The sequence below is a fragment of the Oncorhynchus mykiss genome, chromosome 2, assembly GCF_013265735.2.
Source record: "Oncorhynchus mykiss isolate Arlee chromosome 2, USDA_OmykA_1.1, whole genome shotgun sequence".
In the NCBI taxonomy this organism is placed as follows: domain Eukaryota; kingdom Metazoa; phylum Chordata; class Actinopteri; order Salmoniformes; family Salmonidae; genus Oncorhynchus; species Oncorhynchus mykiss.
In genome coordinates, this window is record NC_048566.1 from 20,093,961 (window position 1) to 20,108,061 (window position 14,101).

The following is a 14,101-nucleotide window of genomic DNA, read 5'->3' on the forward strand; positions in this document are numbered from 1 at the left end:
GGCTTCAACCATTGCTGCCAGTCCCCTGCAGGACGCTTTCTGCTGTTTCTGTGGTTGTCATGTTTGGTATGGCTTTGACAAAGAAGTTGAACAAGAAACAGATCTGGCTACCAGGCTGGGGCCCTATATCAGTACTTAAAACATATATCCATCCTTCCTTAAAGTAATCCCTGATGTCTACCAGCAAGTTTTCTACACTACCATTACATGAAGGAAGGCAGGAAGGATGGATGCACTGTCATGTATTCAGGATGAAATACACCTAGAATGTGTGTTTGGGGTTGACAGGGAGGGAATGGAAACATGATAGAAGAACTGCGTCACAAAGCCCCAGCAGGCTTTGCATCTCCGTGTTCACTGACCATAAAGAAAAGCACGCTTTCGGTGACGTTCCTCATCCTCACAATATAAAAAAACAATGTCCCTTCTCACTGTTCAAAGATGTCCACACACATACACGTCAGGATTCTCTTTGTGTGTTTATTTGCTCTTTCTCCACCGTTTTTCTTTTATTTGGATAGTGGGGAGGAGGGGAGGAGGGGGAGAAGAAAGAGAATGGAGTAGAGGGGAAAGGGATGGAAGAGGGTGTTCGCTCGTGCAGGGGAAAGAGAGAGGGGGAGGAAAAGAGAAAGATATAGGTTTACGGCCGAGGAGGAAGGGAGGGGAGACCACGTGGAAGAACCATCCCGTCACAACCTTCCCATAAGCATGCATAGGTATGGGCTTTAATATACTGGTCTTGCCAGTTTACATTGATCATCTCAAATTAAAACATTCAATCAACCCAATTGTATACAAGTGTATTTACCTCAGGGTTCTGTGCCACACAGTTCCAACTGACTACATCATTTTTTAAAAATGTATGTTTGCCTCAAATTTGGTCAATCTGTCAGATTTTTTAAACAATGTTTTCAGGCAGTGATTCTTCCAACAAGAAAACAGACAACTACATGGACAGACAGACTCAGACAAACAGAGACACAAATATACAGAACAGGTACAAAGAGAGAGCAAGGGCTAGAAAGGCCAAACGTTACGTATTGAAAGATGGCAGTAGAATCATATATAACAAGAAATCAACTGGAAATCAATCAGTCAATCAATCAACAAAGACAATCGATAAACAGGAACATTCAAGGAAATACATTTGGCTTCTTGTTGTTAGTTTATTAATTCATTAAGTTCTTAATCGTCAAAAGAATCAATAAAATATCTTTGTTGAAGTAGTATCATTCTCTGGGTCCATGTTGGTGCTTTCAAAGAAGCAGAACAATCTCTCTGGGGTCAAAGGTCTATCACTACAGAAAGTCCCAAGGACAACACACAGAACAATACTGCTTCAAAAAGACTTACCTACAATAAATAATAAACTATGTACAGGCTGTCATGTTATTCCTCCCCCCAAATAATCACGAAATAAATAAATTAATAAGAGTGGTTGGGTAAAGACATCCTGTAGGTTGTAGCTCTCAGAGCCAGTCTGAGACAGACAGGTGAAGGCTAATGCATAACACAAACTGAAGAACACCACAAGGTTGCAGCTCACCAGAACCATCTGTTAGAAGTAGGGGCGCTGAGTCTATCCTGGTCAGGTCACGTGGTCAGGATAGACTCCTAGCCTTGGTTAGTTCTAACACCAATATGCATCCTGTCTTGCAGACACGTCATACGTGTCATGACAGCTGATGTACACTTATGACTAGTAGCCTAAAGGAAGTTGTGTGGTTGAGGTTGCGTTGTCATTGCCTGGGTGATCATGGCAGCTGTGACATGAATCTTCATGACTGGTTATGACTATATAAATGACATCATTGTGTGTTTCATGATGGACAGCTCCAGGGAAGAGGTGGGTAACCTTAACCCTAGCCCTTGTCCTGGAGGGATGCAGTCAGTGTGTGCAGGGTTTTGTTCCAGACCAGCTTTAACACAACTGATTACAATTAATTGTGGCCACATTGTAGCCCTCCAGAAGTTTTCACTGTCTGTTTGTCCGATCAGAGAGAGCCCCAACCAACACGAAACTGCTCTACATCAACCACACATATTCTGTCTTATACTGGAGGACGTGTCAATCATTCAGTAGAAAAATAAACATTGTCCCAACATTGCATAAATAATCAATCAATAAATGAATGAATTCAAGTCATTAAACCTTTTATCTATCTTAATGTTTTTTTCACACAATCATCAGAGTGAAAGGAGAAGGTTGTTCGCCGTCAAATAATAGTAATATTAATAATAATATTAATAAGAATACTAATAATAATAATAACTGCTATTGTTGTGGTTTTTATTAGTGACACGTGCACAGATACTCCAGACCAGTATCTCCAAAATTCCACTATTCTATCATGTCTCTGAACTTCACTACCATTCCTCCGTTGGGATACACACTTTCCTCTTCAGGAAATACACACGCTAACTCAAACGTCACACTCGACTCAGGCAGAGTTTTGCTCCATCGTTGTAGTCACCATGAGCAGGAAGATACCGGTTCTGTTCGGTTCTAGTGTTTGGTTCTTCTATTCAGTTCTATTCCCTGATTGACTTCAATGTTCTCCTTAGACCCAGTCAAATGAGGTCCTTTGCATTATTTTAAAGCAATATTCCGATATCCAATACTTTAACGTTCACACTATTTACAATGTTGACATTCCACTATCCTTTTCCTTTTACTTGTGTGGTGATAGAAACCAATCTAAACGCAATACGCTTCATTTGGGAGCTCAGGAAGATTCCCAAAGGAAAGAGCTGGGACTGAGACGTGTAGAAAATAAAGAAACTGTTGCAGTGGGGACTGTGAGAGATGGTTTATATCCTCTCTCATTAGTATTTACATCTATCTGACAGTAGTGGCCACAAGCCGTTTAGGAGACCTGTGTTTGGCTCCTCATTAATTAGTTACAATTTTGAAGATGTGTTTTTCCCTTCTAAGAATCAGCACCCCATTCAAACAGCTCTATCCTACACCTTTCAGAGAAAAAAATTATCCTCATCTTTTCTCCACAAAGAAAAGCTTGGTATTGTCCCCAAGAGCTGACATCAAAACAACAATCTGGGTTAAAACAGAAGCACATCTCAATCTAAATCCTCTTTCTGTTGGTACCAAAACATTCCAGAGCATTCCCTCTTCCTCCAGCCATCTCTAGTTTGGAACCTGGAACAACAGCTCGGAATCCATCTCGTCTAGTGGTTCTGTTTTGGTTCTTGGTGATGCTAAGAGCTCTTTCTGAACAGTAATCAAGGACATTGACGTGTGACAGAGTCCAAAGGCAGCCTCTGATCTGTTGGATGGCATCAGTGCAAAGGGATTCGCTACTACAGCTCTGTCTCTTCACCATTCACTCCATGACACGGACCTGTCAGTCATGATGCACAGTCAAGCAGACTACAAGGAGCTCCATGCCCTGAGTCTTCTCTGGCCAGCCGTGTCCTAGGTTCAGTGCAAAGTCTATACAGTTCACTATAGGACAGGTACTCCATAGTATTCTGAAGAAACATACGGAAAGACAGAGTAGGAAGCACACTATCTTACTGTACAGTACATTCCTTTAACTGTGCAGTGCTGTGTGTGTGGCCGACAGGCCTGCAGCCTTTATGTACCTTGGACATCTGGAGAACACAGCAACATAGTAACGTTGTTGTCTTTCTAACTGTGTTAGGAGGGTTCAAGTAGATTTCACTGCAGTGGTTAGGTTGCAGAGAGCCAATTTGGATTTAAATCATTTTTGGGGATAATCGAATAGGTGTAATTTTTAGGGGGTTATGATGAACCCAACCTACTAAAGTTGCTCTGTATTCATGCAGTTAGTTCTATAAGTGTTGTGGATGCTAGATGTGAATGACATAAGAGGATAACATGTGAGTTTCTGTTCTTCAAGTTATGGGGTTGACATTATTCTATTTGATGTGTTGAGTGTAAGCTGTAAACAGAGTAGTTCTCCCATTGAGAGATAGTGTTTTTTAAAAACAGTGATTTTGATATATATTCTTTGATCATTCACTTATACATAGATTTTTGTGTTGTCATGATTGTTTTCTTTGTTAGAAAATCATTGTTGTCATGATAATGTTTTATTACTATAGATGTAATGATCATTATCATATTTGACGCTGGACTGGATAAAGTCGTTTGTTTAAAAAGCATGCGCGTTTCAATTCCCTCCTCCTCCGTTTCCTCTTCCTGATGCAAATGTCTCAAGCTCAGCTGCTCCTCTTCTTTTTATCGTCCCCTCATACCTCCTTTTTCTCGCTCAGTCTTTTTTCCCTCCCTCTATTCATCCCTCCCTCTATTCATCCCTCCCTCTATTCATCCCTCCCTCTATTCATCCCTCCCTCCTCCTTCTGTCTGGGAATGTAGGCTTCCAAAAAAAGTTGTCCGTTGGACCAGCTGTTGTCACTGCGTGAGTCTGTTTCCAATCTTCCTCCTCTGCTCTTCAGTGGTCACAAGAGTTTATATCCCATCAAAAATGTGTTTGATACCTGAAAAGGAACAGATTTATTGATAAATATTTCATTATTATGATAAGTCATTCCTGACGCTGAGGGTCAGTCTGTCACGTCTCTCAGGGCAATCTGTCGATCAGTTGGTTGCCATGGCAGCAACAGCAGACCCTTGCTTCTCTTCCTTCTCCTCTAGAATCTGGATGCCTCCACAGCTGACATCAGAGGCCTTCCGCTCTGTGATTTGCTGTGCTGGTTGCCCTGGACTACTGCGCCCCGGACTACGTTGCCCAGGACTACGTTGCCCAGGACTACTGCCCCCGGAGGTGACGGCTTCATCTCTCTGTGTTAGAGTGGCAGACTCCGGCTCCATGCAGAGTGTTAGCTCCTCGTCCTGTTCAGGGGACAGAGCAGGGGCTTGGTCAGGGGATGACACTTACAGAACATTCAGGGAGAAACTTTTTGAATATAACAGATACTGCATGATTCTCTGACCATGGAGAGGAGAAAGCAAGGGTGTATTCACGAGTTCAGATGGAAATGTCTCTCTGTCATACAGTACCAGTCAAAAGTTTGGACACACCTATTCATTCAATGGTTTTTCTTTATTTTTGACTATTTTCTACATTGTAGAATAATAGTGAAGACATTAAAACTATGAAATAACACATATGGAATCACACAGTAACCAAAAATGTGTAGGTGGATTTTAGATTTTAGATTATTCAAAGTAGCCACCCTTTGCCTTGATGACAGCTTTGTACACTCTTGGCATTCTCTCAACCAGCTTCATCTTGAATGCTTTTTCAACAGTCTTGAAAGAGTTCCCAGATATGCTGAGCACTTGTTGACTGTTTTTCCTTCACTCTGTGGTCCAACTCATCCCAAACCATCTCAATTGGGTTGAGGTCTGGTGATTGTGGAGGCCAGGTCATCTCCATCACTCTCATTTTTGGTCAAATAGCCCTTACACAGTCTGGAAATGTGTTGGGTCATTGTCCTGTTGAAAAACAAATGATAGTCCCACTAAGCGCAAACCAGATGGGATGGCGTATCGCTGCAGAATGCTGTGGTAGCCATGCTGGTTACTTGTGCCTTGAATTCTAAATAAATCACTGACAGTGCCACCAGCAAAGCATACCATCACACCTCTGCCTCCATGCATCACGGTGGGAACCACACATGCGGAGATCATCCATTCAACTACTCTGCGTCTCACAAAGACACGGTTGGAACATGGTTGGAACCAAAAATCTCAAATTTGGACTCATCAGACCAAAAGGACAGATTTCCACTGGTCTAATGTCCATTGCTCGTGTTTCTTGTCCCAAGCAAGTCTCTTCTTATTATTGGTGTCCTTTTTTTATTGCAAAAATTCGACCATGAAGGCCTGATTCACGGAGTCTCCTCTGAACAGTTGATGTTGAGATGTGTCTGTTACTTGAACTCTGTGAAGCATTTATTTGGGATGCAATTTCTGATGCTGGTAACTCTAATGAACTTATCCTCTGCAGCAGAGGTAACTCTGGGTCTTCCTTTCCTGTGGAGGTCCTCATGAGAGCCAGTTTCATCATAGTGCTTGATGGTTTTTGCGGCTGCACTTGATGAAACTTTCAAATTTCCGGATTGACTGACCATATTTAAAGGAATGATTGACTGTCATTTATTTTTTGCTGGACTTGGTCTTTTACCAGATAGGGCTATCTTCTGTATACCCACCCTACCTTGTCACAACACAACTGATTGGCTCAAATGCATTAAGAAGGAAAGATTTTCCACAAATGAACTTTTAACAAGGCACACCTGTTAATTGAAATCCATTCCAGGTGACTACCTCATGAAGCTTGTTGAGAGAATGACAAGAGTGTGCAAAGCTGTCAACAAGGCAAAAGGTGGCTACTTTGAAGAATCTGAAATATAAAATATATTTTGATTTGTATAACACGTTTTTGGTTACTACATGATTCCATATGTGTTATTTCATAATTTTGATGTCTTCACTATTATTCTACAATGTAGAAAATAGTAAAAATAAAGAAAACCCCAGGAATGAGTAGGTGTGTCCAAACTTTTGACTGGTACTGTATATTAAAGCATCAAGGATATACCTCTCTGCAGTTTTCAAAAATCATTGATGTGGATTAAATGCATAGAAATATAATGAATAGAATGGATGAATCATTGTCTTGAATGTGGACTCCTGTTCTATTTATTTTATTTCTATGCATTTAATCCTATCCGATAGGCGAAGTCCAGATAGATATTTTTTTTTAAACTGGGCCCTGATAACTCTGTGACCTAATATGAGCTCACCTTCAGTTCATCTTCCTCCTCTTGCTGCTCCAGCAGATGGGAATGGTCTGTCCCCGCCCCCTCATCCCCAGACGGAACATTCAGAGCCGCCTCCACCACCGCTGCCACGCCTATGTTGTACCCTCCAATATCAGCGTGATAGGATCCTGTCTGGCCCGCCCCCCACAGGTCCACCAATGGGGCGTGGGTGGCAGGGGCCAGGCTATGGATGGTGCTGTTGGGCGTGGCTTGCAACGAGTGGTTGGCGCTGTGCAGCCTTTGCTCCAGAGACTGTGGAGAGAAAGAAGAGAAAATGAGGAGCTGGAGGTAGGTAGAGGTTCCCCTTCACCACTGATACAGGATCAGATATTTGTTTATCCCCCTAATGGTAAAGAATCTGGAAATATGATCCTAAATCTGTGGTTAAGGGTTTCTTCCTTTGAGCGTAATGTTGAATTGAAAGGGACAGTGTAATTGTGTTGTACTAAGAAGTGAGATACAATAATGAATCTCTGACGATATTACCATATCAAAGGCCGAATTCAGTATTCTTGTCTCGAAAAACACTAAAAAACAAAATGTCAGCTGCCCGACTACACCATGAATGAATATTGTCTATCCATGGAAATAAATTGTTAATGCTTTCCTCTCATTTTAGACTGTTGTTTTTCCTCACCTGTTGTTGCTGATACAGGAGCTGCTGTTGCTGGTAGTGCTGTATCTGTTGTAGCTGCTGCAGCTGCTGGAGCTGACTCTGCTGCTGTAGGTTGAACTGCTGCTGCTGCTGCTGCTGCTGCAACGCGTTCCCATCATACCCATCACAGGAAGTCCCGCCCTGCTGCATCACGTAGGAGCCAGCAGCGGGAGAGGCCACTCCGGAGGGCTCGTTGCTGATTGGCTCCCAGGCGTCAGAGGAGGAGAGGCAGTAGAGGCCCTGGGCAACATAGGTGTTGGGCCACATGTCCGCAGAGGAGTGGTGCAATATCTGGTCTGAGAAGATGAAAATAATGAGAAAATAGAAGAGTGAAGAGGCGGGATAAGTGGTAGATTGTCCTTGACGGATGCACTACATTGGACCTCATGGATATCAAACTGCAAATAAATCTACAATGCTGACATCAGCCTTTTCCCGAAAGAGGAAACCTGAAGAGGAATCATGTGATATCCCTGGGGGACACCCCAACCCTCTCAGACCCAAATTTATAATTGAGAAAATGACTTTACTTGAACAATCCCCAGACAGACACCAAGTGTAGCTACACCGAGTAGTCCAATACATCAGCATTATGACTCTGTATAGCCATTGGGGAGTCTGTCTGCCCTGCATTAAAATGACATATAATTCAGCCAATAGCACGGCTGATATGAATAAGAGTGAGTCATAGTAGTTTTTGCCATCTCATATTCCAATCTGGTTTTGTTACGGATGAACAAGGCGACTAATATCCCCCACTGACTGATAACAACATTAACACTTTTGAAGTATGGTAGCCATTTTGTGCGAAGGAGGAAAATAAATGGAGGAAAACATCAGTTTGTGTGTTGCCAATGCCGTTATATACAAAAAAAGCTGTCAAACACAAAAGGATGAGGTAAATCACACTTATTCGCCGACACGTCTTTGTGACATTGGCCTAACAAGTTTCAGTTAGAGGAATGGTGTATATACATGATCTGAGTTGATATGGCGGTGCTAAGAGTTAGCAAGCATCATGCCGGCAACCTCACATGATATCACTTTAATGATGACTCAAAACTGTCAAAATACATCCAGAGACAGCCTTTTAATAAGAACATTCTACAGTTATTTGACTTCAATATAATTACATGAAATAACTGGCCTGAAGTTGTGATTCAACCAATGATCATCACACAGCCTCAAGGCCATTTGTTATCTCTCAATAACAAACCACAGGGAGAAAACCACATTATGATTTCAACATGTCTCCATGTCTGAACGCCTCTTTGCATGAGAAGGAGAAATACAGGAGCACCGTAACGGACAGCACAGCGATGTGGAATAATAATGACCAAGTGGACTATTTATACAGTGGAAATCCCTGGTCTTGCATTCCCCCAGGCTGTGTTTGTGAATCTGAAATTAGCACAGCGTTAACCCTCCAGGCTGAGACGGAATAAGATGCCTTCGTTACTGAGCAAAACGACGCATAGTGTAAGCCCACACACTACACTCCAGCGTTGCCTGATCTCAAGCCTATGCATGAACGTGTTTGTCTGCACATTTTAGACAAGGTTCCGCAGTGCAGGATCCTGTTTAGCTCCTTAAACTATCCCTTAAACTTGGTTGCCCTAGTTGATTTGTGCTACTGTAGTTTGTCAAGCATATTTGTAGTCCCTTACCTCGACTGACATGCTCGTTTAGAGGCTATATTTATAGTCCTTTACCTCAACTGTCATTTGGTTGTTTAGAGGTCATATTTGTAGTCCCTTACCTCGACTGACATGCTCGTTTAGAGGCTATATTTATAGTCCTTTACCTCAACTGTCATTTGGTTGTTTAGAGGTCATATTTGTAGTCCCTTACCTCGGCTGGTGATGCTCTCCTGGTTAACCTCGCTGAGGTGGGCCACACTGCCCTGGTTAGACCCTGACCTCATGCTCTCTCCATCCATGGAGGTCCAGGCCATGAGCGTTGCCTGGGAGATGGCAAACTGCTGCAGGATACCTGGAGTGCAGAGGGTAAGTCAGGGTCATTGTAACGGCACAGTTGGCTGCTGCCTTCCCTCAGCACCTTAATGATTTAATATCTATGGCTAATTTAAATAAAGATGTAATATGTAGTCTATTTAATATCTATGGTTATGCTCTGCCTAGGCCAATGTTGACATATTTGGCTGGTGTTATGCCATGCCGATTAGCTGACCTATAAACAGTCTGGTTATGACGTGGCGTTCAACACATGAGAACCCTTTTTCCAAAAGGCTTGATTTTGTGAGGGTTTCCTCTGAACACCACCTTGGTTGTATAGATCAGCATCAACCACACATATTGCTTCTGTCATCTCTCACAGTGACAAATTCCCCTCCCCCTCTGACCTGCGGTGAAGCGAGCCTCCTTCTCCCCGTCGCTGAGGTCGCTGTAGGCGTCGCTCTCCAACCGTCTCTCCATCTCCTGCTCTGCTGTGGACTTGCGTGGGACGGAGACACCCCCCGGGCCCACCACAGACATGTCCCAGTTCTGCCACTCGATCATGTGTGCCATCCGGCCTTGGGCCATGGATGTAGGCTTGGTCACCTTGTCCTTCATGGAGCGATTCACACCTGGGGAGGGGGGAGAAGTGAAGAGGGATGTAGGGATTGATGCGGGTATTGGGGAGGGTTAGAAGGGTGAAAGTGAATTAAGGGAGGGTTGGAGGGATATTAAGGGGTTTAGAGAAGGGGTGAATGTGGAGTTTGGGGGAGTTAGGAGACAGGCATCAGGTTGGAGAGAGAGGGGGAAGGAAACAGATGAGATATTATGTTATTATTCCACATTTAGGTCTGTCTGATCCTGTCAGTATTTAGCTGGTGCTGATAAGGGCCTCTGGATGAGTGGTTAAATGAGCGGCTTAATGAACATGCTTTAGATTCATGGCTGAATGAATAGGGAAGAGATGCTTATAATGTAGATGAGATGACGTGTGGAACCGAGGAGGATGATGGGGCACAGGGAGGAGCAAATGGATACGTCTGCTCTGGGAGAGGTGCATCATGGGACAGAGGAGGTTAATTGGGGTGAGATGGCCAGAGGCGTGTCAGTAATGAGAGGTTGGCTTGTTGACATGATAGCTTTCACACCTCTGCTAAGCTGCCTGCGCTGGCTAAGCAGAAACCCCACTCCCCCTGCAGTGTCTGTTAAGACATCCTCAGCTGATGCATACAGTGCACTGCGGAAGACACTCTACTTTAGAAATCATGTTCCGCCATGACGGTCTGTATTCTGTCTGCTGGTTACATTATGGCTTTGCTCAGTAATTAATGTGTCCAAGTCAATATATGATGAGTTAGCAGTTCACTACATTCCAATACACATTTCAACTGCACCACACTGCGCAGTGCACAATGCACATTACATAATTATACACACTTTAACACACAGACACAAACTCAGACTACACTCAGAGACAGTAGACACATCACACAGACACTAGAGTAGTTCAACGCTGCTTAACAACCACTTAACAGACAAACAACTACACCTCCCACTCACCTCTTGTTAACTCAACAAGCCACATAACAATGTATTGTGGGTAGTGTATTTCTTTATAGGGTTGTTGTTAGGTTTAAGTGTTATTCCACCAATGACTGGGGGGTCAGCCATTGACGAGTATTATCATTATGGAGAGAGGAAGTGAATCAGGGGAACCCACTCTGGGGCCATGTTGGCTCCAGCGCCTGTCCAGGCGGGAGCTGACATGGGGTCAGTTTACCAGTTACAGGACAGACACACACCTGACACACCTGTCAGTGAGGACTTAGCCAGAGCACCGATCCCGTAGTTATTGGAGTTGTTCCTCTTCAGACGAGGCAGGATGGATGTGGTGTCTTCCATAGACAGCTAGAGGAGTGAGGGAAGAGGATGACAGAGAGATGGAGGAAGAGATGTGTGCCACAGAAGCACACAGAGTTCAGAGGGTAGGTGAGAGGAGAAGTTAGGTCGATACTGGGTTAATACAGCGTCAAAAAGAAACAATGTCATCATTTGACAAAAAAAATCTTAATTTCCCGAGGTCGTTGTTTGAACAACTTCGTGCTGAAGTGCATTATGGGGAGTGTTGTTTTTTATAATCTGCAATCAATAAAAACATAGTGCACATTCACACTGGTTGATTGTTTGCTGTGGTCACTACAGTGCACAGTGCACTACTACATTGAGAGAGTGTATAGAGAGAGTTAGATGGGAGGGGAACTGTATAGAGAGAGTTAGATACTCTATAGAGAGAGTTAGATGGGAGGGGAACTGTATAGAGAGAGTTAGATACTCTATAGAGAGAGCTAGATGGGAGGGGAACTGTATAGAGAGAGTTAGATACTCTATAGAGAGAGTTAGATGGGAGGGGAACTGTATAGAGAGAGTTAGATACTCTATAGAGAGAGCTAGATGGGAGGGGAACTGTATAGAGAGAGTTAGATACTCTATAGAGAGAGCTAGATGGGAGGGGAACTGTATAGAGAGAGTTAGATACTCTATAGAGAGAGCTAGATGGGAGGGGAAGTGAGGGGACGAAGTAGTAGGTTACCTAAGGTGAGTTCAATCAAATAAATCAAAACAAATAGATAGAGAAATAAAGGTAGATGAAGGAATGATGTCACAACACTTACATTGATTCTTTCCCATGAAAAGTCTGAACATCCATGCTGAAGGAGAAAAATAGGAGGAGAGAGGGGGATGGGGAAAGAAGGAGCAGGAAAGAATAAGAGAGTAGGAACAAGAGACAAGTAGAGAAAGACGTACACAAGCATGGAAGAAATGGGAGGAGACAAAGAGGAGGAGGAGAGAAGTGATAGTGACAGGGGTAGAGTAGTATAACCAACATGCAGAAATAGAAAGAAGGATAGGAGAGGGAAAGAGGGAGAAGATCGCAAAGAGACAAATACAAGGTTTTACCAGAAAGACAGAGGAGAAGAGTCAAAGGCCAAAAAGATAGAGGAAGAGAAGAGTCAAAGACCAAAAAGATAGAGGAGGAGAGACAGACCAGAAAGAGAGAGGAGAGGAGACAAAGACCAGAAAGATAGAGGAGGAGAGACAAAGACCAGAAAGATAGAGGAGGAGAGGAGTCAAAGCCCAGAAAGATAGAGGAGGAGAGACAAAGACCATAAAGACAGAAAGGAGTCAAAGACGAGAAAGATGGAGGAGGAGAGACAAAGACCAGAAAGATAGAGGAGGAGAGTCAAAGCCCAGACAGATAGAGTAGGAGAGTCAAAGCCCAGAAAGATAGAGGAGGAGAGGCAAAGACCAGAAAGATAGAGGAGAAGAGACAAAGGCCAGAAAGATGGAGAAGAGGAGACAAAGGCCAGAAAGATAGAGGAGGAGAGACAAAGGCCAGAAAGATGGAGGAGAGACAAAGACCAGAAAGATAGAGAGGAGTCAAAGACCAGAAAGAAGGAGAGGAGTCAAAGACCAGAAAGATGGATGAGGAGAGACAAATACCAGAAATATAGAGGAGGAAAGGCAAAGCCCAGAAAGATAGAGGAGTCAAAGACAAGAAGGATAGAGGAGAAGAGGAAACAAAGACCAGAACGATAGAGGAGGAGAGGAGTCAAAGCCCAGAAAGATAGAGGAGGAGAGGAGTCAAAGACCAGAAAGACAGAGGAGTCAAAGACCAGAAAGATAGAGGAGGAGAGAAGTTAAAGCCCAGAAAGATAGAGGAGGAGAGGAGTCAAAGCCCAGAAGATAGAGGAGGAGAGTCAAAGCCCAGACAGATAGAGGAGGAGAGAAGTCAAAGTCCAGAAAGGCAGAGGAGGAGAAGAGTCAAAGACCAGAAAAATAGAGAGGAGACAAAGCCCAGAAAGATGGAGAGGAGAAGATTCAAAGAACAGAAAGATAGAGGAGAAGAGTCAAAGACCAGAACGACAGAGAGAAGGGAGGAGTTGAAAGCCAGATCAGTTCCATAGTATAGCAGAGTGAATATGTTATGACTGAATGATTCTCTCTCTCTTCTCATTTCCTCTTCTGGTTACATCTGACACACCAAACACTGAGCACTATCCATGCCAGTGGGGGTTGGGGGGGGCTGATACAGAAGTGTCTGTGTGCAAGCGTGTAGGCACGTGTGTGTATGAATGTGTGCACATGTGTTCATGTGTGTGCGTGCGATCTGTGTGTGTGTGTGTGTGTGTGTGTGTGTGTGTGTGTGTGTGTGTGTGTGTGTGTGTGTGTGTGTGTGCTTGCGTGTTATAACTGATGTAAGCTGGCTGATGGTAGCGGTGTCAGTGTCCTCTCTGGTGAGATCTGTGTCAGCAGACAGACAGACAGACATACAGACAGACAGACAGACAGAGACAGGGGGCTGAGGAGCAGGCTAACAGAAGGGGGATGGTGACAGTCTAGATAAGCACCAGCGTCTGTCACACCACCTCTGAGTCCTGTATCAGCTGAATTGTTCCTGACAATACAATAGCCGGGGCCTTAGAACCAGCAGGGCGGCATGGTGCCATGTCCCCTTACAGATGTGTTCAGTCTCCAGAAAACCTAGCTCTCATGTTCTCTCTCTTATTGTTACACTCTGTCTGTCTGTCTGTCTGTCTGTCTGTCTGTCTGTCTGTCTGTCTGTCTGTCTGTCTGTCTGTCTGTCTGTCTGTCTGTCTGTCTGTGTCTGTCTGTCTGTCTGTCTGATGACACAGATGTTTCTCTCCTCTCTCTCTCC

The 14,101-nt window shown here is 43.8% G+C and overlaps 1 protein-coding gene across 4 annotated transcripts in view; it reads right to left on the bottom strand.

Moving 5' to 3' along the window:
* Positions 1–460: 460 nt before the first annotated feature.
* LOC110537330 overlaps positions 461–14,101 on the bottom strand; it is a 37,461-nt gene continuing 23,820 nt past the window's right edge. The window contains exons 3-9 of one of the 4 annotated variants that reach the window (XM_036941166.1): positions 12,057–12,092; positions 11,196–11,292; positions 9,792–10,016; positions 9,281–9,421; positions 7,412–7,725; positions 6,757–7,026; positions 461–4,837 (exon numbers count right to left, since the gene is read on the bottom strand). In XM_036941166.1, the coding sequence (XP_036797061.1) occupies positions 4,583–4,837; positions 6,757–7,026; positions 7,412–7,725; positions 9,281–9,421; positions 9,792–10,016; positions 11,196–11,292; positions 12,057–12,092 (1,338 nt within the window). In that variant the 3' untranslated portion in view covers positions 461–4,582. Of the gene's footprint in view, positions 4,838–6,756; positions 7,027–7,411; positions 7,726–9,280; positions 9,422–9,791; positions 10,017–11,186; positions 11,293–12,056; positions 12,093–14,101 lie in introns of all 4 variants that reach the window. The other 3 variants (XM_036941164.1, XM_036941185.1, XM_036941174.1) reach the window with 3 other exon arrangements.